Source organism: Melanostigma gelatinosum (genome assembly GCF_949748355.1).
Source record: "Melanostigma gelatinosum genome assembly, chromosome: 23".
Lineage (NCBI taxonomy): Eukaryota > Metazoa > Chordata > Actinopteri > Perciformes > Zoarcidae > Melanostigma > Melanostigma gelatinosum.
The window spans coordinates 11,588,570-11,613,067 of record NC_136656.1 but is presented as its reverse complement, the minus strand read 5'-3'; the positions used below and the strand labels follow the sequence as shown (position 1 = coordinate 11,613,067).

The window sequence follows — 24,498 nt, the reverse complement described above, 5'->3', positions numbered from 1 at the left end:
TTGCGCGTTACGTCGTCGGAGGCCAGAAAGAACTACAGGCGGCTTGGATTCCTAGTCTCCGCCTCTGAGTAGCCAGGGGGCATGCTCAAAAACACGCCTTCTTTGTTCTCTTCACTTGTATTGCAAACAGCTTGAATGGAATCCCAAAATATGAGTAGAGTGTGTTATGTACGAGGATAGATGTTCAGCCAAATGTATTCCAGCCCGAGTATGCGGCTGAAGACATGTGCAAGAGGATAGTTGGTGTCAGAAGCTCGCTGCATCCTGGTACATGTAGGCACCGCCGGCACGACGCCGCGGGCAGCATTGAGTAATCTATTGCTTTCATTAACTACATTTACCTTCAACACTGAACATGCTTTTATTATTTTGACTTCTGATAGTTCAGAACCTCGTTCAACCAAACAACTACAGTATAATCTTTAGAATGATATATTGTTCGGCCTGAAAAAGGATCACGTAAATTAACATACAGAAGCAAGATGAGGTCAGCTTGTGGCAAAGCTCAGTACCAGACCTGACCTCAATTATCAAATCAAATTGATAAATTATCATATGTTGTATATATATTATATTATTTTAATAGATTATATTTTAGACCCAAGTATGTGGACTAAAATGCCGGTATTATAACGGTAAGATACAAAGCATACGGCACCAATGACTCTCGTCTTCTAAAAGCATCACACGAGTCTTTTCAGCTGGTGTCCATCACAGCAATGACCAAAAAACAATTACCGTAGCTTTGTACAGATGCTGTCCACGCGCCCACACACATCATGCCATACATTGTGTCCGATCTGGCCCGTGGCACCCCTATTTCACCCGCCATTACCCTCTGACTGGATGGAAGCCCCCAGGGACAGCAACACCCAAGGGAGCCAAATGATGGATCAACAGGGAGTGCAGGGAAGGAAGAGGCGAGGGAAATGATAAAGAAGCAATGAGACAGGGGAGATGATGGCTTTTCGATTCTGAGCACACACACACACACACACACACACGTGAAAAGGATTGTGGTGGGAGTGTGTGATCAGGCAGTTGAGCTGTTGTTCCTTGGGGTTGTAAAAGTGTTCACAAGGCAACAAAACCTGATCGATAGACACACACCGCCACTCTGTAAAGACTCTAGTTAAAGACGGAGTGAAATAGATACCGGCCCTTCTTCTTGTCCCTGTGGGCACACACACACACACACACACACACACACACACACACACACACACACACACACACACACACACACACACACACACACACACCTGCCAATGTATCATCTCACTTCCTCTGACTGTTTGTCCCTTTGTGACTCATTTTGTCTCTGTCAGAGGCTCTCATCCTTCTCCCTCCCTGTCATCCTTCCTCTGTGTACGAGTGTGTGTGTGTGTGTGTGTTCTTCTGCATCCCTCTGCCACACTTGGACCGGCCAGTGACAAAACAAAACAAGAGCAGTCGCACTCCTCAGTGCTAAACACACACACACACTAATACATAAACATGCATGTGCAGCTCGAGGCTCTGGGACACCCTTGTGGGCACACGGTCGTGCTCTGCTGGGAGCTGGCCTGGTTTCTCTTTCACCAGCGTCCACACACGTTTTCTATATTGCTGCTGCATGCGCTATCTCTGTTGTTGTACCACACACACACACACACACACACACACACACACACACACAGAGCAAACAGGACGACAACAGCTTGAGACGACATCAAAACACATTGATGCAAACACACAGACACACACACACTCGCATGTCCACGACTTTGTTAAAGGGTGGAGCGAGAGAAAGTTGAAAAAGTCCAATGACAGTGCGCGCACACACACACATATACACAAAGGACAGGACTTCAGAGGCTAGTAGCCTTAGCCCCAGACGAAACCCTGAAAGATGGAAGGACTGAGCCACAGGGGACTGGGGAGATCTAGCGAAGGGGCATCCAATGAAAAGGAAAACCAGTGAAAGATAAAATAGTCTCATAACCTGACGAAAATGTGACAACCCAAAGCCTTTTCTTTACAGTTGTATTGCTCTTGATTTCCTTTCTTTGTTGATTTGGCGACACCTGGTGGTTAAAAAGGACCACAAAATAAGTTATAAAGTGATAAAACTACAAACAGTAACGCTGGATTACATTGCATTCAATATTTCTTTGTGCACAGATAAGCAATTTTATCTATTTGTTGAATGGCGGACTCCGCCACTCCCAATGAAAACTACAATATATGGAGGTAAAAACATGCAGCATTACTAAATGTGGGACCACGTTGCTGTTGTTTGTGCAAGTCAGAGGTGACTGTCGCAGAAAGAAATGGAGAGAGGAGAAGAACAGTGAAATGGCGTGCAGACTAGTCCATGGCATCGAGCAGGTCTTCCCTTCAAACGGCTGATTGTTCACGTCTCTAAATGCTGTTGTTTCTCTGCTCTGGAAAGGGTACAGCCCATTAGACACATCCACACACTTAGAAGGGTCCTGCCCGGTGTGTGGGCATATCATCAGAATGATTTCACAGATCATTTGGTTGTCACAGCCAGGCAATAGTTATACCAACTTTAGAGAGAGAACGCGCCCAATAAGAAAGAAGGAAAGCAGCGCAGCGGATTACCCCAAGGCCAGTCGCTGTGATTGGTGTTTGTGGAAAACAATAATACACTTAGACACCATTTGCAAACGTGCAGCCTATCCAACAGGTAGGCGGCTTTCATCGCCTCTGAAAGAGCCGGGCTCAATCTGAGGCGTGTGTTTGTGTGTCCTGTCCAAAATGTGTGCGTCCGATCCATTATTCAGATGCTTCGAGCTGCCCACATCTGTTCGTGTCTCTGGACGACACACACTCTCTCCTCTGATAGACAATCATTGCTACGCTGCCAAGAACACACACACACACACACACACACTCACACGGAGAGCCCTGGCACCCATGTCAACCTCAAACAATGAATTTGCATGGGATGTAGTGTGTGAGGAGCACCGTTTGAGAGAGAGAGGGAGGTGGAGAGAAAAGGTAGTGTGAGCCTTTGATCAGTGTGTGTGTGTGAGAGCCAACCCCTGGTGTCTTGGAGGCAGATGAAACACTGTGCCTCTATCCGGGACTCACAGAACACCCACTATCCGTCTCTCCTTTACTCTCTCTCCCCCCCCCACCACCAGTCCTTACCACAGCCATTTTAAAGGCTATTCATGTAGAGCCGCGCTTTCATCTCGCATTGCGGCGTTTTAACCAGCTCCTCTTGTTTTCTGTTGTTGTTGTTTTGTTTTTTTCCAGCCTTTTATCAGATCATAGAGGAGGAGGACGGGTGAAGTGGCCCGCTGTTGTACACTGACTCACAGTCAGGTGGACGCGGCGTGAAGGCGCAGAGAGAGACGGCGGCTTTGGCCGGAACAAGACGACGTTATAGGACCTGTGCTGTCTGCCGGCTCTGTGTGGCTCAGATCAGTCGCTTCTAAAAACACAGCAATAGATGATCCTTCTTCATGACTTTGCACAATAATAAGAACGTTAATATCTGGCTCCCTTATTGTGCGCAAGAAAGTACTCTGACATAGAAGTATTGCTTCGTATCGCATTAATTAGCAGAATTGATGACCTCATAAGCACATTTGGGTATGTTTGATATGTCGTGGCGATTACAGCAGGGCATTAGGCAGCTGATTTGCCTCGGCTTAATGAATGCACTCAGACATGCAGCTTGTGTGTGTTTAATGAGCAGCACAAAAGCCAGTGAATGCATGATGTGCTTACTGATATGTTGATGATGAAACTTGTTTTTATGGATCACCTGAGATGATGAATATTTATGGGTTGTACTTGCAGGATGACGAGAGAAATGATTTGGTAACATTGTGAACTTCAGTAAAGTACAAGCCTTTACCATAAGTGCAGTGTTTACAGGCAGACTCACTCGTGGGGAAATAAAAGTGCAAATTCAGGATAGATATGTACGCGTAAAAGGGTGACGAGGCAAACGTCTTCTGTCAGAAGAAGAGATACTCACCGTTGTGTATTTTATTGTTCTGCATCATGTTTTTCGCCACAAGGTGACACTGTGTTCACATCCATTCGGTTGTATCTTGTTAAGAAGTGTTGTTATTTCTGTTTGCTGAGGTTTAGCGAGGCCACGCCTGTCACTGCAGCTTTTTTCCACATTTATATATTAAGTAATCCTATTCCTGATATTGTCATTTGTGTAATTCCTACTATTGATTATACCTTCGCCATTACGGAGGTTTCCCGGTTCGGTGTGTTTGTCTGCTTATCAGGAGGTTTACGGAAAAACCACTGGGCAGATTTACATTCTTTACATTTTTTTACATTCCAACTTACACATTTCAGTTGCATCATCATTCCCCACACAGACGAGGAGTCGCAGCTTGTCTTCTTAAGCCTGCCCACTACACCTGGATCCTGAATACATGTATATCTCACTCCCATGTCCTGAACCAAAAGCCCACAGACAGTCACAACTTTCTGACTCGCTACATAAACCTATTTTTGATCTTGATAACAGTAATTAGGTGCGCAGAGCAGACAACAGACGTTTGGAAGGATCCAAGCGTCTGTCTGTGTACAAGTGTTTAACCTCTGCTGTATGGGCTTAATGGATGACCTTTCCAGCTCGCCTGCCTTTAATTAAGCTCTAATTGGGAGTCCCATTCGGATCGCAGAGGCTGCCAGTTAATGGGCACTTAAATAGAAAAGATTTAGGTCTTTTGGTGGAACAATCGAAGATACTCAGCAGCAATAATGAGAGGCAAATGTCAGCTATGAGAAAAGCTAAGCTATTATTACAATGCAATACAATTATTATATATATATTATATATATATATTACATATATATATATATAATATATATAAAGTATACATTTGGATGGAAACCAGACTTAAGATGGGGGTGTTTTTTATATATAATATGTAGAGTTGTGACTGTGACATGTCAAAATATTTTTTTGAGTCTTCTCACAGCATGCCATAACAATATTGATGATTGACAGTTGTTTGTGGAAATAAAAAAAGAACGACATTGTTCAATCCTAAATTCAAAGCACAATGTTTCATCCCTTGTAATCCAGTCATGGATGTGATTCAGATTCGGGTCAGCTGTATTCCTGGGAGTGCAGGCTGCTGTACTCTTCAAAGCCATGAGACGGAGTAAACGCCATGAAGAGAGGAGCTGAAAAAGCAAATTCGTCTCACTTCCTTTGCTTTCTCTGTGTTCCGTCTGTCACTCCTTGTTGATGAATGATGGTGTTGCGCACATGCACACACTCACACATACTTGTTCTCATGCAATTCTCTCTCGTGCAGAAGCTGATTTACAGGCCAAAGTAGGGAACATTTGCCAGCCAGGTACTAAATGCTAAATGTACTGATACTAACGCCATCTTGTCTCCCTCTCTTCTCCTCCCATCCCTGCACCACTTCTTCTTCTATATCCTCCTCCTCTTTGTTCTTTTTCCCATCTGTCCTCATCCCTCTTCTCTCCTAAATACCCTCCCTCACCTTCTTCCTACATCCAACCTTTGTCTCTGCGAATACCCAGGCTTTCTCAGTACAGGTGATCAGTCCGCTAAGGGGAACTACGGCCTGCTGGACCAGATTCAGGCCCTGCGTTGGCTCAACGAGAACATCGGCCACTTCGGCGGAGACCCCGACAGAATCACCATCTTTGGATCCGGAGCTGGGGCGTCCTGCGTCAACCTCCTCATCCTCTCGCACCACTCGGAGGGTAATTTAAGACCGTTGCTTTTTACACAGAACACCCCCCGAGCACAATGTTTCCACTGGTCATGGGATTCCTTGATTATCTGACTTTGTTGTCGTCGTGTTTCTTGTGATTGCTAACAGCCTGGATCCAGCCCTGTGAATGACTCATTAACCACACGTTTCTTGACAAATGGGTCGTGGCTGCTTACGTGATTTCCTCCTGGTCCGTTAAAGTGTCAGTCCGCTCTAATCCCTGAATAGCCACAGGGCATATTTACAATCTATCTCTGTGTATTTGTTCTCTGTATTAGCTGGAAACGGATGGCGATGCACACCTGCATGTCTGAATCATCCTTTAAAACTCTCAACAAAAACAAAAATGATGTTCCTGTATTTGTTGCTTGAATTACTTGTGTTACGCTCAGCACAGTATATTTATTATACTATATTTTTACCTATATTTGTCCTTTGGCTATTTGATAATGCAATCATAGCAGCGAGGCTCTTCTATACCCATGTGGTCAGATGGATACTCAGTTAGCAGCATTTAGCCCAGAAATCGTTAAGTCCTGTGATGTCCGCTTGACACCTCTACCCTGGAAAGCACTGCTTTTCCTCCGAACTGAAGAATGTATGCAGCCGTGTGGCTAATGAGCGAGTCCGGGTTTGACCCAGGTTATGTCATTCACGTCTCTGGAAGATAAATAACGCCGGAGCTCGAACATTTCCCCACATTACCTGACTTGGCGAGCGCTCCGTGCTCTGTTAACGGTCCGCTGCTCTGCAGCACAGAGGCTCTACCTCCGCCGAGAGGCCTACATCCGTCTGACCTCATGCTCCCCATTACCGACAACACACCCCGAGGGCTAAGTGTTAACATTGAACCGCCAAGAGTGAGCGGCCCACGGACCAATCGACTTTGATCTGAATTGAGATCAGTTTGGCTGACGACCCGCAGCCAAATGGTCGCGCACTCGCCGCCTTTGATCACGCTGTTCTTGAAGCTGTCCTCCTCCGATCGTAACTTCTCTGTTCTGTTCGCCGCTCGAGGACTCTCCCTCAATGTCGCTCTCCTCCGTTCACTTTCCGTCTCACACACAAACCGCACAGGACAGAAGCAGGGAAGAAATGGTGGGTGAGGAGAAAGCGAGAGGTTAGAGAGAGCGTGTTCACACAACCACGCAACTGTTTCAATAACCATTCTGTGTGTGTGTGTGTGTGTGTGTGTGTGTGTGTGTCTAACAGCTCTCTTACTTTGACTCATTCTGTGCCTTGAGAACAAATATGTGTATCATCAATGATTGAGTGAACATCTGTACACTGCTGCATGTCGCTGTGTCCCTCTAACACAACCTCTATAATTACCACTGATGTCTGCTCACCCGTCATCTTAACCCAGGCACACTCAACCTTTGTCCCTCAGCAGTAGAAACCGCCTCAGACCCCAATTGGTATCTTTATATCATGATGATACAAAGTGTTTGTGATGAATACAAAGCAGGCTTCCCGTTTGAAAAGTTTTACATTACTTAAATTGAAATTATTAGCATATCTGACATTAAGAATGCAAAGTTGAAACCATGTGTATAACCACTCGATATCCTGTACGGAGGGAAAACGTTGCTTAAAAGCATATGTTGATTTGTTTGGGAATAGAGGACTGATACCACCCTCTTGTCTGCTCATTAATGGTGCCAAGTTTGGATCATTTCTATTGCCTCCACATGGCTCTCATCGCTTCCACGACAAAGCCGTGGGTGTTATCACCATTAACTGTCGTGTAAACACAGTGTATAGCGGCAGCCGTGGGACACAAACTGGGACTCGCATGCACTTTAACATGCATGAGCGGCCAGTCCGACGAAGTCAACTAGTACAGAGAAGCTCCGATTCCAACGCACTCCATTCTCTGCTCTGGTAGACACTCCTCCACCATATCTTTAGATAGCACATAGTTGTTTGCTGCTATATTAATCTAGCACCGTTTTAAGTATGGAGACAGAGGATGGGCAGCTTAACTTAACATGAAGGCAGGAAGCTGAGGTCAAGAGCTCGTCAAAATAAACTTAAAACATTTCTCGCTAAGCTAATTACGTCCCAGCTCCAGGTCCGTACATAACGTTCAGACATGAGTGTGGTGTAAGTCTTCTCATCTGACTCTCTTAAAGTAACTGGAGAAGTGTCTTCTCTAAAATGTTACATTGAAGCAGGACTTGTAGACTTTTTTGCACACAATCTCTCTCCAATTCTCTGTCCAAAAGCCAGATAGCAACCAGAACTATTGATAGTCATTGTTCATTTTTCAGGGAAGCCCCCACTTTATCAGCAGAGGGACCCTAACGGTTGGGAAAGCCTGTATTAACCCCTTGTCTCCTGTTGCTGACAACCAACCCCCTCACACTGCCACCAGTCCATTCTCATGCCTCCGCTTTGTCGTCACCCCATCGTCGTCATCATCATCGTCCTCGTCTTCGTCAGCATCTAACATCAGCCCTAAAGACGCCGCCTGTCTGTCATGCTCCCCCCTTCTCCCCCCGCCAGGCACGCCAGGTAAGGAGTCCGTCATCCCCACCAATCATGTCAACAACACGGCATCACAAATCAAGCCCACAGCAGAGCCGTACGGGATGAATGGCGTGATGGAAGTGGTAGACAGGATGGAGAGACGGGCTCTTAGTGATACTGATATGATGAAGGGTGGGGAACTATAGAGGGGACGACAGTATCCATGGTACCCTGTGTTCAAGGGAGCAGGAGGAGAGGTAATAACATTGTTGAGGGAGGAAATAGAGGACAGCAAATACTCTGATGTGGCATATCAGAAAAAGGAAGTATAGGAAAGGACTTAGGGAGTGACAAAGAAACGTATTTTGAAGACGAATGAAACGATACCTACCTCCCAGCTCTCTCCTAGTCTGCCTCTCCCGCCTCCGACTTCCTCAGTGCAGATATGTAGGTGTCGCTGTTTCCAAGCTACTTTTTACTATAATTGATTTCCCAGGGAGAGGGGGCGCTGCGGCTCTGCTTAATAATTAACTGACCAATCTTCAGCCCAGGAGAGGGAAGAGAAAGAGAAAAAATAAGTAGAGGGAGAGACAAAGAGGGAGGGAGGAACGCAGCTAGAGAGAGAGTCTGACAGAAGAAACAGCCAGCACAAAAACAAGAGGAAAACGTCTCTCTTGACGTCTCAGATGAGCTTATTCCCAGTCCTGCTTCTGCTTCTTTTTTTGTTTGAGCTGAGAGCACCATAGCATGCTCTCATTCTAAAAGTGGAAAATGAGAAAGTGAATTCTGCGTCATGTAGTCTCTCTGAATCTCGCTCTGTCTATCTCTATCAGAGCGCCATCTTGCCTGCAAAAATTGGGGAAATGTAGACACTGGAGAGATCACCTGACATTTTTGCATGTTTGCTCACATTTACCTCTGCATACAGTAATACCGCATCCTTTCCATCCGTCCCCTCAGGTCTGTTCCACAGGGCCATAGCCCAGAGTGGAACTGCCATCTCCAGCTGGTCTGTCAACTACCAGCCCCTCAAGTACACCAAGATCCTGGCCCGGAAGGTGGGCTGCACCTACACGGAGACGGCCGACCTGGTTGACTGCCTGAGGCGCAAGAACTTCCGTGAGCTGGTGGACCAGGACATCCAGCCGGCCCGGTACCACATCGCCTTTGGCCCCGTGGTGGACGGAGACGTGGTGCCTGACGACCCTGAGATCCTCATGCAGCAGGTGAGGGTCGGCCACCACGATCAAAGGTGGCACTGCAGATATGTCCGAGACTGTTTGTTTTTTCTTGTTTTGCAAGTAGAGTGAGCTGAGCTGTGATGACACAGCAGACAGTGAGAACATGAAGAACTTGTTGGTGTGAGGGTGACCTTTCCACAGAGTGGGGGGGTCTGGCGGTGACATTTAAAAGCTGGTGTGAACTCGCATCCTAAAATGCTGGAACACATTCCCTTGGTGGTATATTCTGGACCCACGGCTCACAACTTTTTTTGTTTGTGATCTCGTATATACAAACCCTTCGACACAGTTTGCATGTCTGAGTCGTGAGCAGTTCAATCAAAGACTGATCCTCTCTTCTCAGCCGACGAGGTCACACCATATTGTATAAGAGCAAAGAAAAGATGGTGAATAGTCCAAAGAATAAACATGATTATATGTGTGTATTTATATATATATATATATATATATATCAGCAACATTTCATTTAGTCTTAATTCCTATTTTTCCCTCCCTGTTCACAACCCAGTGCAGCCACAATGTCACATTTGACATGCACATGACTATCTCTGTCCTAATATTGATTATAATTATGATGGATCACAGCTAGTGTAGTTGATGATAACATATGGCAGCATTGCAGTAGTGAACTTGTACTGGCGGTCCCATATCACCAGCTACAAAGATGCAGATTTACATTAATGGCATAAATACCACATACAAAATGTAAATTAAGCTGATTTGACTTTGTGACTGAAAACCAACAAATTCCACACTCAACATGTGTTTCCCCTGTTGCGCCACCAGGGGGAGTTCCTCAACTATGACATCCTTATAGGAGTGAACCAAGGAGAGGGGCTGAAGTTTGTGGACGACAGCGAGGACAACGACGGCATCTCAGCGGCAGCGTTCGACTACACCATCTCCAACTTTGTTGACAACCTCTATGGCTACCCTGAGGGTAAGGAGAGCCAAGATTATACTCCTTTCAGGCTTTAATGTCCTCCACATTATGTCATCTGCCGCCTCTCAGATGACAGAACTTTGCAGTGTCATTGTTTTTCTATGCTTATTAGAAGTGCCAGTGGCAGAAAATAAAAAAACACTCATGTGTGAGCCCAGCCCAAGTGAATCAACCAAGACAGGCATACTAAAGAGATTGCCTATCATCGGGATTATCTTTCACCACGGTGGGTCTGTGCTTTGGCCTTTGAGGCTCCGTGGGCTCTAATGCTGTCTCTCATCAGCCCCCAGGCAGCCAGCTCCCAATCACAGCGCTGTTGTTCCTAACAGATCAGCCTGCAACCCCCTCGCAGCGGGCCACAGTCAAAATACAGACACATTTGGATAATGCAGTCACGCTTCCGCTCAAGTGCCTGTCACTCATTCTTCACTCTGACGGGGCATGTTTCCCTCTTTTGCCCTTTGTGTCGCTCAGTCTGTCCTTTCAGTGTCTCTCTCGGCTTTATCGGGTTATCTCTCACACGTACATACAAACGTCTTTTTCTTCCTATTTCCGTCATTCCTGTTCATTTTAGCAGCGTTTGCTTCCATCTTCCACCCCCCTTCTGTTTCACATCTCTTGACCACTCTTATCTCTCAAATGTGTTCAAGCTCTGTCTTTACTTTCCTCTTAACGTATCAGCTCTTTTTCCCTTTGTCCTTTTTTCCCCCCCTATCCCTTTTCTTATTCTCCAGGCAAAGACATCCTGAGGGAGACCATTAAATTCATGTACACAGACTGGGCAGACAGGGACAATGGCGACATGCGAAGGAAGACGCTCCTAGCTCTGTTTACAGACCACCAGTGGGTGGCGCCGGCAGTGGCCACCGCCAAACTACACGCGGAGTTTCAGTCGCCGGTTTACTTTTACACGTTCTACCACCACTGCCAGACCGAGACGCGACCCGAATGGGCCGATGCCGCCCACGGAGATGAGATACCGTACGTGTTTGGCGTTCCCATGATCGGTGCTACAGATCTGTTCCCATGCAACTTCTCCAAGAACGATGTGATGCTGAGCGCTGTGGTCATGACTTACTGGACCAACTTCGCCAAGACTGGGTAAGCCTTTTTGATGATTTTATTTCATAATGATGGAATACGTTTTTGATGAACTAGCAAGTGCAGTGCCTCTTTAGTAGTAGAGTTGAAGTGTCTTTGTCTTTGGTGGAAGGGCTGATCTCATGAACCGGATGTTCGCAGAATTGTTCAAAGTTCAGTGTCTTGTCTCATGTGCTGCAAGTTCATGAATAAAAACTTATATATTCAATGTTTAGATGTCAACACGCATTGAGGAAATCTTTGAGCCAGATGATTAAATCCTTGACTGATATGTCCCCTCTGTCCTCCATTAGGGACCCCAACCTGCCAGTCCCTCAGGACACCAAGTTCATTCACACCAAACCCAACCGCTTTGAAGAGGTCATCTGGACCAAGTTCAACTCAAAGGACAAGCAGTACCTCCACATTGGATTAAAACCTCGTGTTAGAGACAACTACAGGGCCAACAAGGTGGCCTTCTGGCTGGAATTAGTCCCCCACCTCCATAGTCTACATGAGGAGCTCTTCCCCACCACGACCCGTTCGCCGGGAGGCCCTGGTCATGGCACCCCCCGACCGGGCCTTCGCCCATCTCGTCACCCTTACCCTACCTTCGCCTCTGATCCGGAGCTCGAGGGTTCGGAGCGTCCGCACCAGAACCTCTTCCCTGGAGACACCCGGGACTACTCCACCGAGCTGAGTGTGACAGTTGCCGTGGGGGCATCGCTCCTCTTTCTCAACATCCTGGCATTTGCCGCCCTTTACTACAAGCGCGACAAGCGCCACGAGATGCGACGCCACCGGCTGTCTCCTCAACGCGGCGGGCCTTCCAATGACCTGGCTCACAGCCAAGAGGAGGAGATCATGTCCCTGCAGATGAAGCACTCGGAGCACGACTCTCACCACGACATGGAGCCCCTCCGGCCCCATGACATCCTACGGCCCGCCTGCCCACCTGACTACACACTGGCGCTGCGCCGTGCCCCCGACGACGTGCCGCTGATGACGCCTAACACCATCACCATGATCCCCAGTACCATCACCAGCATGCAGCCTCTTCATGCCTTCAACACTTTCCCCTCCACCGGCCACAACAACACCCTGCCCCATCCCCACTCCACCACCAGGGTATAGTAGGGACTAGCAGGACACAGCGCCACCTAGGGACCAGGAAGACTGGCTCTGCCGCAGATCTAGAAGAGAGGCCCTCTGGATGTGGGCCTTTGCTCTGTTCTCCTATTCTCTTTCCCCACAAACAACTCCACCTCCTCCATCGTGTGCTGTCAAACTCAGCAGCTCCACTGGTGGCGTGTGGAGAAGCAACTGAACTGCACGGCAGCAGATGATCAGTTTGGGGGTGATTTAGATCGTTCAAAGATACTGTTTTCAAAGGTATGCCGTTTCCAGACTGAAGCCCCCCGACACTAGTCAAAAGGACAAATGCTTTTCGGCCCTTGCAGTTTTCATCCTCTTCTTCTTTCCCTGGCGTGTTGCGTGCAATTTATCGTTCTCTTTTCTACATCTGTGTCTTCTCCCTGCGTTGTTCCTCTCATGTGATTCTCTCCCTCTCTCTCTCATGTGATTCTCTCCCTCTCTCCCAGCGCTCCTTTGCTCCAGGGACTCACAAACGACTGAGCTGTAGGAGGGGGCATAGAGTGCCACCAGTAATCCTCGAGCTAGGAAAGCATTGATATCTGATACTTTCATTCTACCAGCATTATTGGTGCCAAGTATGTACTACTGTGTCTGCTTTCTCATCGAGGGAGGAAAAAAAACAAAAGAAAATTCGAGAGTATTCCTATTTACTGTCAATTAACAGATGCTGTGTGTTCTCATGACAAAGTGCCAAACTGGCCCTCGATTGTGTTTTTGTTTTTTCTTTCATCTTCTGTTTCTTTTTCTTTTCAAGCATTTGTTTAGTTGTTGTTTTTGGTGGAAAGAACTTTTGCTGAAAATATAGATATAGAGAAATGATATTATATATAGTTATATATAAATGTGTACAAAGGAGAAAGTATATAAAGGGGTTTTCTCAGTGGGGATCTGTGCATGAATTATTTTTTAAGATGACGGGGGGGAAAGGACACTGTATCTGTCAATGCACGTTCCCCAAATCTAATCAGATCACATCGGCTCTCTGGATATCTTGGTTTTTGTTGTAGAACTCACAGAACAAGGAAAAATCCCCCAAAAATCCTCTTCACCTCCCAACACCCATTTATTAAAAGAGTCATTTCCACAAATCTCAGAAGATGTTGATCAACTGTGAACGTACTCTTTCATTCATTCTCTCCGGATAATCAGAGGTTTCTCTCCAACCAAGTGATGCATCACGGCGACCGCAAGCCCATCATCCTGCAGTAGCTACTTTTCCTTCCAGTCTGTTTGGAGATGATTACTTTTTAGGGTGCGTGAAGTACCAGATCTGTTGTTGTAGCTGGCCTGTGCAGAATTATTTTTGTATTTCAGTAAGTGTAAAAAACAAAGCAGAGACAGGCAGCCTTTGCTCTTTTACATCCTGTCTGCACCCCTATTTCCAGCACATGCATATACAGTTTGATGTGTGTGTGTGTGTGTGTGTGTGCTAGTGTGTGTGTGTGTGTGTGTGTGATGTCAGATGTGCTTCACATGGGCATAGGTGGGCCCTAATTAGACAGCAAAGAGATAGAGAGGCAGACAGGCAGGATCACCCTCATGGTGAAAACTTCACACTTCAAAATGAGCTCCTTCCGGCTGCGTACAAACCCCCCCCCCCCCCCCCCCGCTCCGTATCAACCTCACTCACTCACTCCCTTTTCTTGTCTCCGTCAGCACACTAGCTTCGTGTTGGAGACCGGAGCTCATATTGCGGTGATCAAATCCCTGCTGTGACCACAAAACTCCGAAACACCTGACTTCACTGTATCAGCTGCGTTCTCCACAATTTCTGACCTCAGTTCAGCTCTTGCTATTATCCTCACATTCAAGGGTTAGTTCACAACGCTAGTGACTTTTTTTTGTGAGCTCGTCAGTTGTAAATTAAACTCTAAGCACACCGAGGGTAACCGGTGGGCCTTCACGGCCTGCGGAGCGGCACTGCAAGCTGAAAACGGGGTAAAAGCCACAACAGTCTCTGCTACGGATTTTAAACATGGGTCATGGGTAATGCTGGAACACGTGGTAGCCTACGTCCGGTATGGGAGAAGTTAGTCACCGGTGCTGTCTTTGCTTGTGCTCTAGCTATAGCCTGTTTGTTTTCTATTTTATTGCTGCCCAACGGGGTGGCGGGGGAGGGACAGAAGGGAGAGGAATATACCCGGCTGCTCCTGTCAGAGATTTTGTAAGCCTTCTGAAAGGGAAATGTGCACAATGTAAAACACAAAACAACTGATTTGGGCGTTGTGCAGGTGGATAGATGCAGTGGAACCGGTGATGGACAGTAGGGCAAGGAAAGATGCACGCTGTGGAAACGAGACTTTGGGAGGAGATTGGAAAAAGACTCAAAACCTTAAATGTAGAAATCAAAAGAGAGGATGAACTGATCACGAGCAAATGCAGACATTCAAAGGCATGGCCATCTTTCTCCCCACAATGTTTGCCAGCAGGATCCCTTGCTTATCTGTCCTACGGAGGACCAAACATGTCCGATCAGACCCATATGAACCCTTTTGTACTCACTCCTGTGGATAAGGAGGCAGTGAGGGGTCGTGAGGTGAACCTCACAGCAACAATGAAACCACCAGAGGTGAAAACTGAAACAAGGTATTTAGTTTGGTCTGTTCTTTATCCCTGTCTATTTTATAAGCTAACACTGGAGGGCGCCATTGTGGCTGCTTTACGCAGACTGCCCACTCTGAGGAAACTGGATGTGTGAAGAAAACTGTGTGGCAGGACAGAGAGACACAACATCTGGAAGAGGATCAAAACTGTACATTTCTAAGTGTGAGAATCAAACAGACAAAATATTTGTAAATATTAAGTTTCTTGTTTGTTTTTCTTTTTCTTTCATGAGTGAATGAATGAAATGCCTACTTTGTGACAACAAAAGACAACAGGTGCAGTTTGCAACAACAACAAAAATGGCCGCCAGATTGAGGTTTCAAATTCATTAGTGAGTAAAGAAATGCTTTCCACTGATGATTATTCATGCCATTACAAAATAACTTTTGTTTCTTTACTTTGTCCCACATTGCCCATAATCATGTGGGCATCCTGTAGCATCATGATTCTAACCAGGAGAGTCACTGTAGCAGAAATGCATCTTCACTGCAGCCCCACACGACAGAGGGCCTAAGATGCTGTAGTCAACTCTGCTAGTTTTTAATTTAAGACTGTGGCTTCATCGCTCTTTGTTTTGGGGTTGTAGTCGATGGAACAGCTTCTCTGTGTAGATTTTTTCCTTCTTTGTTTTTTCCTTTTATTTTGAAATATATCTTGTGGTCCAACTATACTGCTGATGAGAGGCTAAGCACCCTGACAAAAGTCTGCTTTGACCGGCTGATGATGTAATGGTGGAGGGGCGTGGCCTGTGATTCATGGTCAGGACTTCTAAACACAAAGTGCAGCCAACTAAATATTCTCCCACTTCACATGTAGCAGTGTTTACATGGAGCTACTTGATCACATGTGGGACAGACATGAGGGCTTTGATACCATACGATGCCTCGTAGAGAAATGAGATCACACAGGTGGTCTGACTTCTTCCCTCCACACACTGTTGCATTGTGGGTGTGGAGGTTGTGTTGACCTTACAGTGATGTGATGTAGCAGTGGAGAGCTTCATGCTCCAAACAGTTGAGAGATGAAATGTTCAGTAAATCTTAAAGTCCAGTGCACTTGTAGAGCCCGAGCGTGTTTAACAGTGGATCAGACTGATGTATGTGGACACACACTTCGCCTCGTCTGTGTTATGAAGGGATTTTGGTTTATTCTTATTTCAACGTGCCCGAAAACTGCAGTCAAGCAAACCAAAATGGCTTCATATCGCTGAGATAGTTAGAGATCTTGTGTCAGGTCAGAGGTGCATTGACAGCACATGTTAACGCCACACAATGGGGAGGACAGTGACACACACACACACACACACATAATCTCCAGCTTGGTCTCGATTGCATCAAGTTGCACCTGTTGTCTTGTTTTTACATTCTTTGTTGAATTCAGAAACCCAAGACTTGAGACGAAGAAAAATGTTAAATAATAGAATTTAAAAAAGATGATTATTAAAAAAAAGTATCGTAAAACTATATAAATAAATGCGGTGATGATATTTCTGTTTACTTTAGAAGTTATTATACACTGTATGCTGTGATTCTGATCTGGGAAACATTAAAGACATTCATAGCCAGTCTGAAGATTTTGTCTCTATATTGATATAGTGAACAAAAGTAAGTATACAATTAAAAATCAAGAAAAAATGATATTTTGAATTATTTTAAAGTGTAAATATGTGGAATTTGATTTAAAAAATACATATATTTAGAGTAGAAGAGGCGACATGAACCTAAAGTAGATATTTGGAACCAGATACTTAATTGAAATAAAAACACTTAAAAAGTTGAGAAACAAAACATATTCTTATCAATTAGATAAGACAACGTATACCTATGCATGTTGACATTCACACTGAATGGTGGTTTAAAAGATTGGAATTGTAAATGTTTTCCATCATATACTTCACAAATAAAAAAAAGAATTGTAAGATTCAATGATTCTGACTACAATTGTACATCAAACTTAATCTGGTAAAAATGTCCTCTTATGATAATACCACGTAGAGACGAAGTGACGTTTTAAAAGATGAATAAAATAAATGTTGACATTTAAAATTAGACACGTCACAGAAAAAAAAGGCTGAATAAAAGATATATGACATTTGATTCACAAAGTACAGCTTTTCACTGAGAATATAATGAGAATCATCTTTCACAAAAACATTTAAATCAAAGTCTGATCATCCAACATGTGCCCCTAACATGTACATTGACTCAATATAGCTATATATCAACAAGTATTTCAACTTTTCCACATCAAAATAAATAATAATAATAATAAATAATAGTTAAAGCAGATTATTGTTATTAAACATGTTAAATGTGATCTGAGCACTGCAGTGATTTTCTCATATTCTCCTATTGTAAGCCATTGTGGTGAAATATATCTGTGTACTTACAATATTGCAAGGTTTTTATTTGTCATTGTACGACAGGGTTGCAACAAAACAAAATGTAATTGTTGTCCCAATTCGCTGCATAGGAAAGAAAGAAAAAACTGCATTATATGTGGAGGGTGAATGAAGGAGTCTAGCAGCCAGAGGAAAGAAGCTGTTGTGAAGTCTAGTGGTTTGGCAGCTGATACTTCTGTATCTCTCCAGACGGCAGCAGGGTGAACAGGTTGTGGCTCGGTGTGTTTTATCTTTTAATGTTGTTTTAACTCTTCACAGACTCCTCTTCTCACCAATATCAGTGATGCTCAGTAGATATGTGCCCATGATGTTCTGGGCAGTTTTAATCACCCTCTGTAGAGCCCTCCTGTCCTGTGCCGTGCACATCCTCTGCCAGTTTGTAATGTTTGCAGTCAGGATGTTTCCTATTGCTCCTCTGTAAAAGTTGACAAGAACCTGGCACAGGAATTTTATCTTCAACTTTGTCATCTTGTTATATCACGTTACTGTTTGTGATTCTCCCTAAATCACATAAAACAAGTAAGATCTAAATATCCATGAGAGGATAATGAATATATTTGAGGATGTGCACCTCTGTAACCACAAAGCATGTCGTCTCTCACTTGATGTGAAAGGAGACTTTGATACTTTCCTCTGCTTGCTTACGTGTGATATCTTTCCATGTTGCAGGAATGTCAGCAGGCTCTGCAGCGAATGCTTTGGCAAACTGCTGGTTGAACTTTACCAGTATGTATTTCCAGTTGTCTGATGCCTGAAGGCTTGCATCTGGAACAATTTTCCAGTCTGGGAAAATGGCCTTGTAATCCTTGTAGGGGTGCCATTTACCATTTGTAGCAATGTTTTGAAAACTCTGGCCACTGATCACAGAGGAAGAGCATACGTCAGTGACAAGTTTTTGTGTCCTAGAGGACCTGACTCTACCCAGAGCCTGTGGCCGATGTAGTGACGCAAAGTGTTCACCATGTTCGATTCCTCCTGCCTCACAAGGCGCTTTGCAGAACGGACACTGTTTACCACATCCAATCAGTTTGGTGAAAAGCTCGTTCTGAGGATTCACATTTAATTTTTTTAGTTTCATTAGGATGTTTTTTTTTTTTAACTTCTCTTGAAGGTCTTGTGCCATGTCCTTCACACACTCAGTCAGCCAGTGAGCAAACTGTTCCTGGTTGGCATTGTTCAGGATCATGAAAGCACCAAGAGCATCTTGGGAAATGACCAGTTTATCACCAAGTTCCTGACACACATTTTTAACAAATGACTTCAAGTTGCCTCTCTTTTCTGTTTTAGCTTTGTTGACAGCATCATTTATGCTCCGGATTCTTGACTGAACATGTTTATCCTCAAACATCGTAGACTCATTTGAGAAGTGTTCCACTATTTGCTTGCGTATCCAGTTCTTTACATACTCATCATAAGAGCAAATGTAGCGCTGATAGTTTTCAAAGTCATCCTCTGATAGCAAATCCAGTAAAACTGAATACTGGAAGAACATTCGTGTGCTGAACGTCTGGTTTGTCAGCATTTCACCAATGATATCAGGACCCAAGGAACGGTAGACAAAGTCTTCGACTGCAGGCCTCAAGCAGCGATTCGTGAATTCTTCTGCCTTCTTCTGGCACTGGTCTCGTTCATGGAACACATCTTTAAAATCAGTGCGGAACTTTTCCTTGTTCTGATTTAGACATCTGTAGGGATCGTTCGCACGTATGAAATCCTCATGCAGTTTCTGAAACTGTCTGGCTGCAACTCCACAGATGTGCTGTTTCAGAGAAACTTCAATCTCAATGTCTGTCTTGACATCCTGATTGTTTTCCAGGCTCTTGTCAATCATGTGTAAGATCTCCTGGATGTAAGTGTCATGGTAATTGTTTTTTCTTTCCATTCTTTCAGTCACATACTGTGTGCAACTTGCAATGATACAGTCAGCGAGGTTTTGTACAGCCTTTACGGGATCTTCAATTTTGAAGATCTTGCTGAGTGTGTGTTTAAACTGTTTGTAGAATCCTTCTGCTGTATATTTGAAAGGCACCAGTCCACAATCTTCCAGACTTTTTTGACTTAATAATTCACATGCATGACTCCCCTTGTGTGATACATTGTCTCTCAGGCAGTAGGACACATTTGTGATGACATTTTTGGTCTTTTGTTTGGAAAAGGAGAGTTCATTTACTGTTTCTTTCCACATCTTATCAAATTCTGTGTCTAGCTCTTTGTCTTCCATCTTGACTTTTTTTTCCCGACATTCGTCTATCAATGCACACACTCTCCCCTCTAATTCATTTGTGTGGTTCTCCTTGATTCTATCAAGTTCTGTCATCCTCTGTCTGATGTCAGCTGCTGCTGTGAGCTGATTAACCACAGAGCTCTCCATTTCTCGTCGAAGACTCTTTGCACTGCTTGCAAAGTCCTCTCTGTATCCTTCAACTAGATAGACATGACCCTCTGTTTGCTCGAAGTACTTTGCCAGATTTTCAAGAAGCTTTGTCTCCCATTTAGACAGCACTGTGCAAGCTTCACTTTTCAACTGGGTGAGAAGTTGTCTCATGTCAGATGTCTCAGATTTCACAGCAAATGTACCAAAGTTGTTAATCCTTGTTTCTGCATGTGTAACCCACTTGTACATTTCTTTTTTGAATTCCCATTCCCATTTGTTGAATTCTGTGCACAGCCTCATGTATGCATCAGCCACCAGGCTGTTTCTGAAGCTGAAGATGAAGTTTTCATGCTTCACTGCATTCCAAAGACTTTCCATCCACTCTGTAAACTCCAAGATATTATTGGCAGATGATCCACAACTTTCCAACATTTTAATTATGTTCTTCTTGAGCTCATACACAGCTTCGCTGTACCCTGCATTGACTGGTGCCATTGGTGGGTTTCCATTCCAGAGTCCAGGAATGTAGCAGTTCCCAGTGTCTGGACTGTACTCCATCACATCAGTGAAGCTCTTGTTCTCTTCTTTCTTTTCCATTTTGGCTGCTGCCTGGGTCATCTCGTTTAACTGTTCCAAGAGCAGTTTCCTGTCTCGTAAGTTCTTGTCATGGGCTGAAACGTCTGACACATTCTGGTGAACGAACTGACATTTGGGCTTTTTGCCCACCTCTTTCATCCTGAGGAAAGCATGCACAACTATTTGTAGGATATCTTTCATTTCTGTTGAATTCTCCATCGCAATATTGATAATGGTGATATCACTCAGCCCCACAACAAGTGTTGCAAGCTCATTGTCGTGCTCGTGGCTGTTGTCCAGTTGTGCAAGCTCTGGTGACTTTAAGCCCTCGGTGTCAATGATCACCATGAAGTCACAGTTGAGTACTTTTTTGACATCATCATTGATTCTGATGAGCAACATAAAGGCACCTCGAGTGCATCGACCACTGCTGACTGCAAACTGCACTCCAAACATGGTGTTGAGGAGAGTGGACTTCCCTGTGCTCTGAACTCCAAGAACTGTGACTACCAGTATCTTGCTCTTAGGAGACATCAAGTCATTGAGCTGAGAAAGAACGTCACTAACCCATCTGAGAGGTATGTTGGATGCTTCTCCATCTACAAGCTCAAGAGGAAATCCTTCAAGTAACAATTCTGCACATAGTTTGGGCAGATGCTGTAATTGTTGACGTGATGGGTCTGTGTCTGGAAGGGAAAGTGAAGCTTCATAGATCTGACCCATTTCACGGAAGAAGTGTTCAGTCCCCAATGAGTTGTTGGAAAGTTGTCTGTCAATGTCTTTGATTTCTGCTTTGTTTTCAGAATTTTTGCATTTTTCTTTGTACTGCTCCCTGAGATCAGACAATTTCCCTCGAGACACGTTATCGAGGTTCATTCGCATCCATTTCAGGAAATAGCACCTCTCTGTTCCTGGGCTTGATATTGCATTGATGAAACATGTCATTGCATTTGACATGGCGGAAGAGTTTTGTTTTTCCCGAAGTTTTGTTTTCTGTATCTGAAGATTACTTTTGTAGTCTTCTATTTTTTCAGACCCGACATTTTGAAGCCGAAATTCTTCCTTCTCTAAGAGAGTCAGTTCCTTCCATATTTGGCCTTGCAAGGGCAGCTGAGCGTCTTTGTATTCAAGGATATCTTGAATGTCAGCAGTGATGGCATCTGCATTTTTCTTGGCAGTCTGGCACTCTGAAGAGTCTTCATCAACACAGATCCCCAGTTCACGGGCAATGTCAGCCATCTGCTCAATTCCCATCTTCATCTTTGAGTTCTCAACTACATTGCTGACATTTTCCCGCAATTTTTTGACAAAGTCTGCATCATTCATTTGTTTAGTCTTCAAAAGGATGTTGCTGTTACTCAAGCCCAGCTTGGTTGCTACCTTTTTTAGAGCAGCTTTACTGGAGTCCTTGCTTTGATGGTTCCCAACCAAGAAGATCTGTGCCTTGTGGTGTTGGTTGGTCAGCAGCTCGCACTCAGAGTCCAAAGTGTCAAAGAACACAAAAACTGCTGCAGATGTCTCACACAAAAATGAAAATTGTGTTTCAAATGAAGCAATGTCCCCACGAAGGTTGGCTACAGTTACTGGCTCACTGAAGACGTCCATGTTTTTGTTCCCACAAGGAAGGTACCAAGTGATTTCAACCAGTCCATTGGATATTCTCCTTGGACTGTCACCACACTCCATATTATGATGAACAAAGGTGTCATGGTACTGCTGAGAATTGTTCAGAAGCTTATTGAGGATCTCTGACTTGGACAAGGAGCACTCACCCAGTCTCACAAAAGATATCATTGGAAGTTCAGAGAGAACAATTCTGTCTTCAATAAAGCCTTTGGATTCTGAGAGGGACTGAAACTGTTTACGTAGTCTTACAAGGTATGACTTATTTAAGTTAGCAGTCCTTTGTTGGCCCTCCTCCAAAGGTCTGTACTTTTTAACAATGTCTCTCAGGGCCCAAAGCATGAGTGTGCACTGCTTTGTGTCACAATTAGGAAGCAACAGAGGCACAGAAAACTGACACATAGACATTTTGAGTGCCATTTCCTGCCGTACAAAACCATCAGAACACAGAAAGAGTGCAGTGATTATGTCAAGGGGGTTTAGCATGCCACCTGAATGCAGATTGTCAAACAGATGATCAAAATCTAACTCTGTCTCTCCTGATGCAGCATCAACGTTTGACTCACATGCAGATGTACATTTTGCATTCCTAGCTGTGACATTAACCATCATCAGTTTCTTTAGGAAGTACCATGGAAGATCTGAATTACACTTGGCCGGTTCATCAGTGATGGTCTTCTGGTCAATCTGAAGTATTGTGCTCAGGGATAGCTTCTCAGGGTAGAGCTGCTCCAACCCCAGATCCTCCAATAAGGTCTCTAGATGCATCTCTGAAGAAATGAAAACAATGAATATTAAACCCATTATTGGTTCTGTCAATATTCATAAGCATGGATCAAAGTTGTAACATTTAAATTTGTTGAGCTGTAACACAGTTTTAATATGGTACACCTAACTAAAATGAAGGCTTATGTTGATGTTGGTCAGGCAGTCAGTAATCTGTCTGTCCAATTATTGGGTCTAGATAACGAATACTTCAAGACTATAAAGTGAAACCTTATGTTTTGGAAACCCTTTGACATTTTCTCTAGTCTAGCCTAAAGTTTTGAACAAGAGATATCAAAATCTAATGGGTAGCTTGTCATGGAATTGTCAGCTAAAGGACTTGAAAGAGGTGTATGAAGACATTGTTTTTCAATTTCATTTCATTTTGATCAATTCATAAATCAAAAAGTGAACTATCTATCAAACTATCAAAAGGAAGTTTCGGTTTTCGGATGCATCGTTAGGCATTTGTGCACCAGTACTAGTATTGGCAAAAACTGAATGAATAAATATTTTGAACTGAATCTTTCGCAAGTTTGAGTCATACTGCATCTACATTGGTATGTGTTGCCTCCAGGAAATAGCCACAGCCTTGCACTTTAAAGGCCCACGTCCTCGGCTTTTATATTTTGCTAAACTAACTGCCAGCAATCAAAATGGGAGCATTGCAGCCTTAAACCGTGTTACAAACTCACTCAAGTACTGCATGGCTAAGTTTAGCTTCCTTTAAGCAGTATGGGTGGCACATGCATTTTCCCCTCTGTGCTTACCGTAGCTGTATGCGCTCGCTGCTGAGACTGTTTCGTACTGCAAACCCAAATACTCGTCTCAACTTGACTCGTCTCAGGTCAGAAGCTATTCTGTTTCTTCCCTCTTTCCCTTCCAAAAGACTCTTCTCTAACCCTCAATATCTGTGAGTCAGTACAGTTTAAGGAAATGATGAACAAATAAAAAGGACTTGTCAGCTTGCAGACTGCATCAAAAATGTGATTCTGCTTTCATACCTATGACCACTACAATGTTTCTGCTCTCAATATACAGGTCTCGTTGCTAGCCAGTGTGACAAAGAGAGAATCTCCCTTCAGATCTGGGCTCCTGCACAGAAGGAGGCTACCCTACAGCCATCAGACAGTGCTGCAGCCCACTTGCTCAGGAAAGTGACCCCCAGAGGCCAGACACTGCAGGTCAGTTAAATCAAGGTCCCTCTGTTAGTTGGGGCCCTCTCCTGATGAAAATTATATATTAAGGGTATAGCAAGAGTATTGCTTATTGACATAGGGTCAATGGTTTCTACCATTACTGAGACCTTGTTCAATCAACACTTTATGGAATAACTCCAGTCCTGCTAATGGCTGCAGCCAGCTGCGGCCAACGTCCTAGACTTGCTTTACCATAAGGGAGAGTGCCTTTTGGCCTTCTTAATTCCCCAAATACATTTCCGACGTTAATAGAGCAAATGTTTGGGCCCCAGCATTTCCTGACTTTGCCTCTGTTTCTTGATGAAGTAAGTGTCCCCTATTTGT

General features: G+C 44.4%; 2 protein-coding genes across 2 annotated transcripts in view; one reads left to right on the top strand and one right to left on the bottom strand.

Annotated features, from left to right (window-relative positions):
- nlgn2a (neuroligin 2a) overlaps nt 1–13,756 on the top strand; it is a 159,582-nt gene extending 145,826 nt beyond the window's left edge. The window contains exons 5-9 of the mRNA XM_079295478.1: nt 5,545–5,730; nt 9,174–9,439; nt 10,241–10,394; nt 11,132–11,498; nt 11,792–13,756. Coding sequence (XP_079151604.1) covers nt 5,545–5,730; nt 9,174–9,439; nt 10,241–10,394; nt 11,132–11,498; nt 11,792–12,611 — 1,793 coding nt within the window. The 3' untranslated portion in view covers nt 12,612–13,756. The remainder of the gene's footprint in view (nt 1–5,544; nt 5,731–9,173; nt 9,440–10,240; nt 10,395–11,131; nt 11,499–11,791) is intronic.
- Nucleotides 13,757–16,908: 3,152 nt separating this feature from the next.
- Nucleotides 16,909–22,978, bottom strand: LOC306796834 (up-regulator of cell proliferation; the record flags this gene model as incomplete). The annotated part of the gene is made up of 1 exon (XM_079295900.1): nt 16,909–22,978. One exon carries the CDS (start codon nt 22,976–22,978, stop codon nt 18,236–18,238), a length of 4,743 nt encoding a protein of 1,580 aa, XP_079152026.1. The 3' UTR covers nt 16,909–18,235.
- Nucleotides 22,979–24,498: the final 1,520 nt, after the last annotated feature.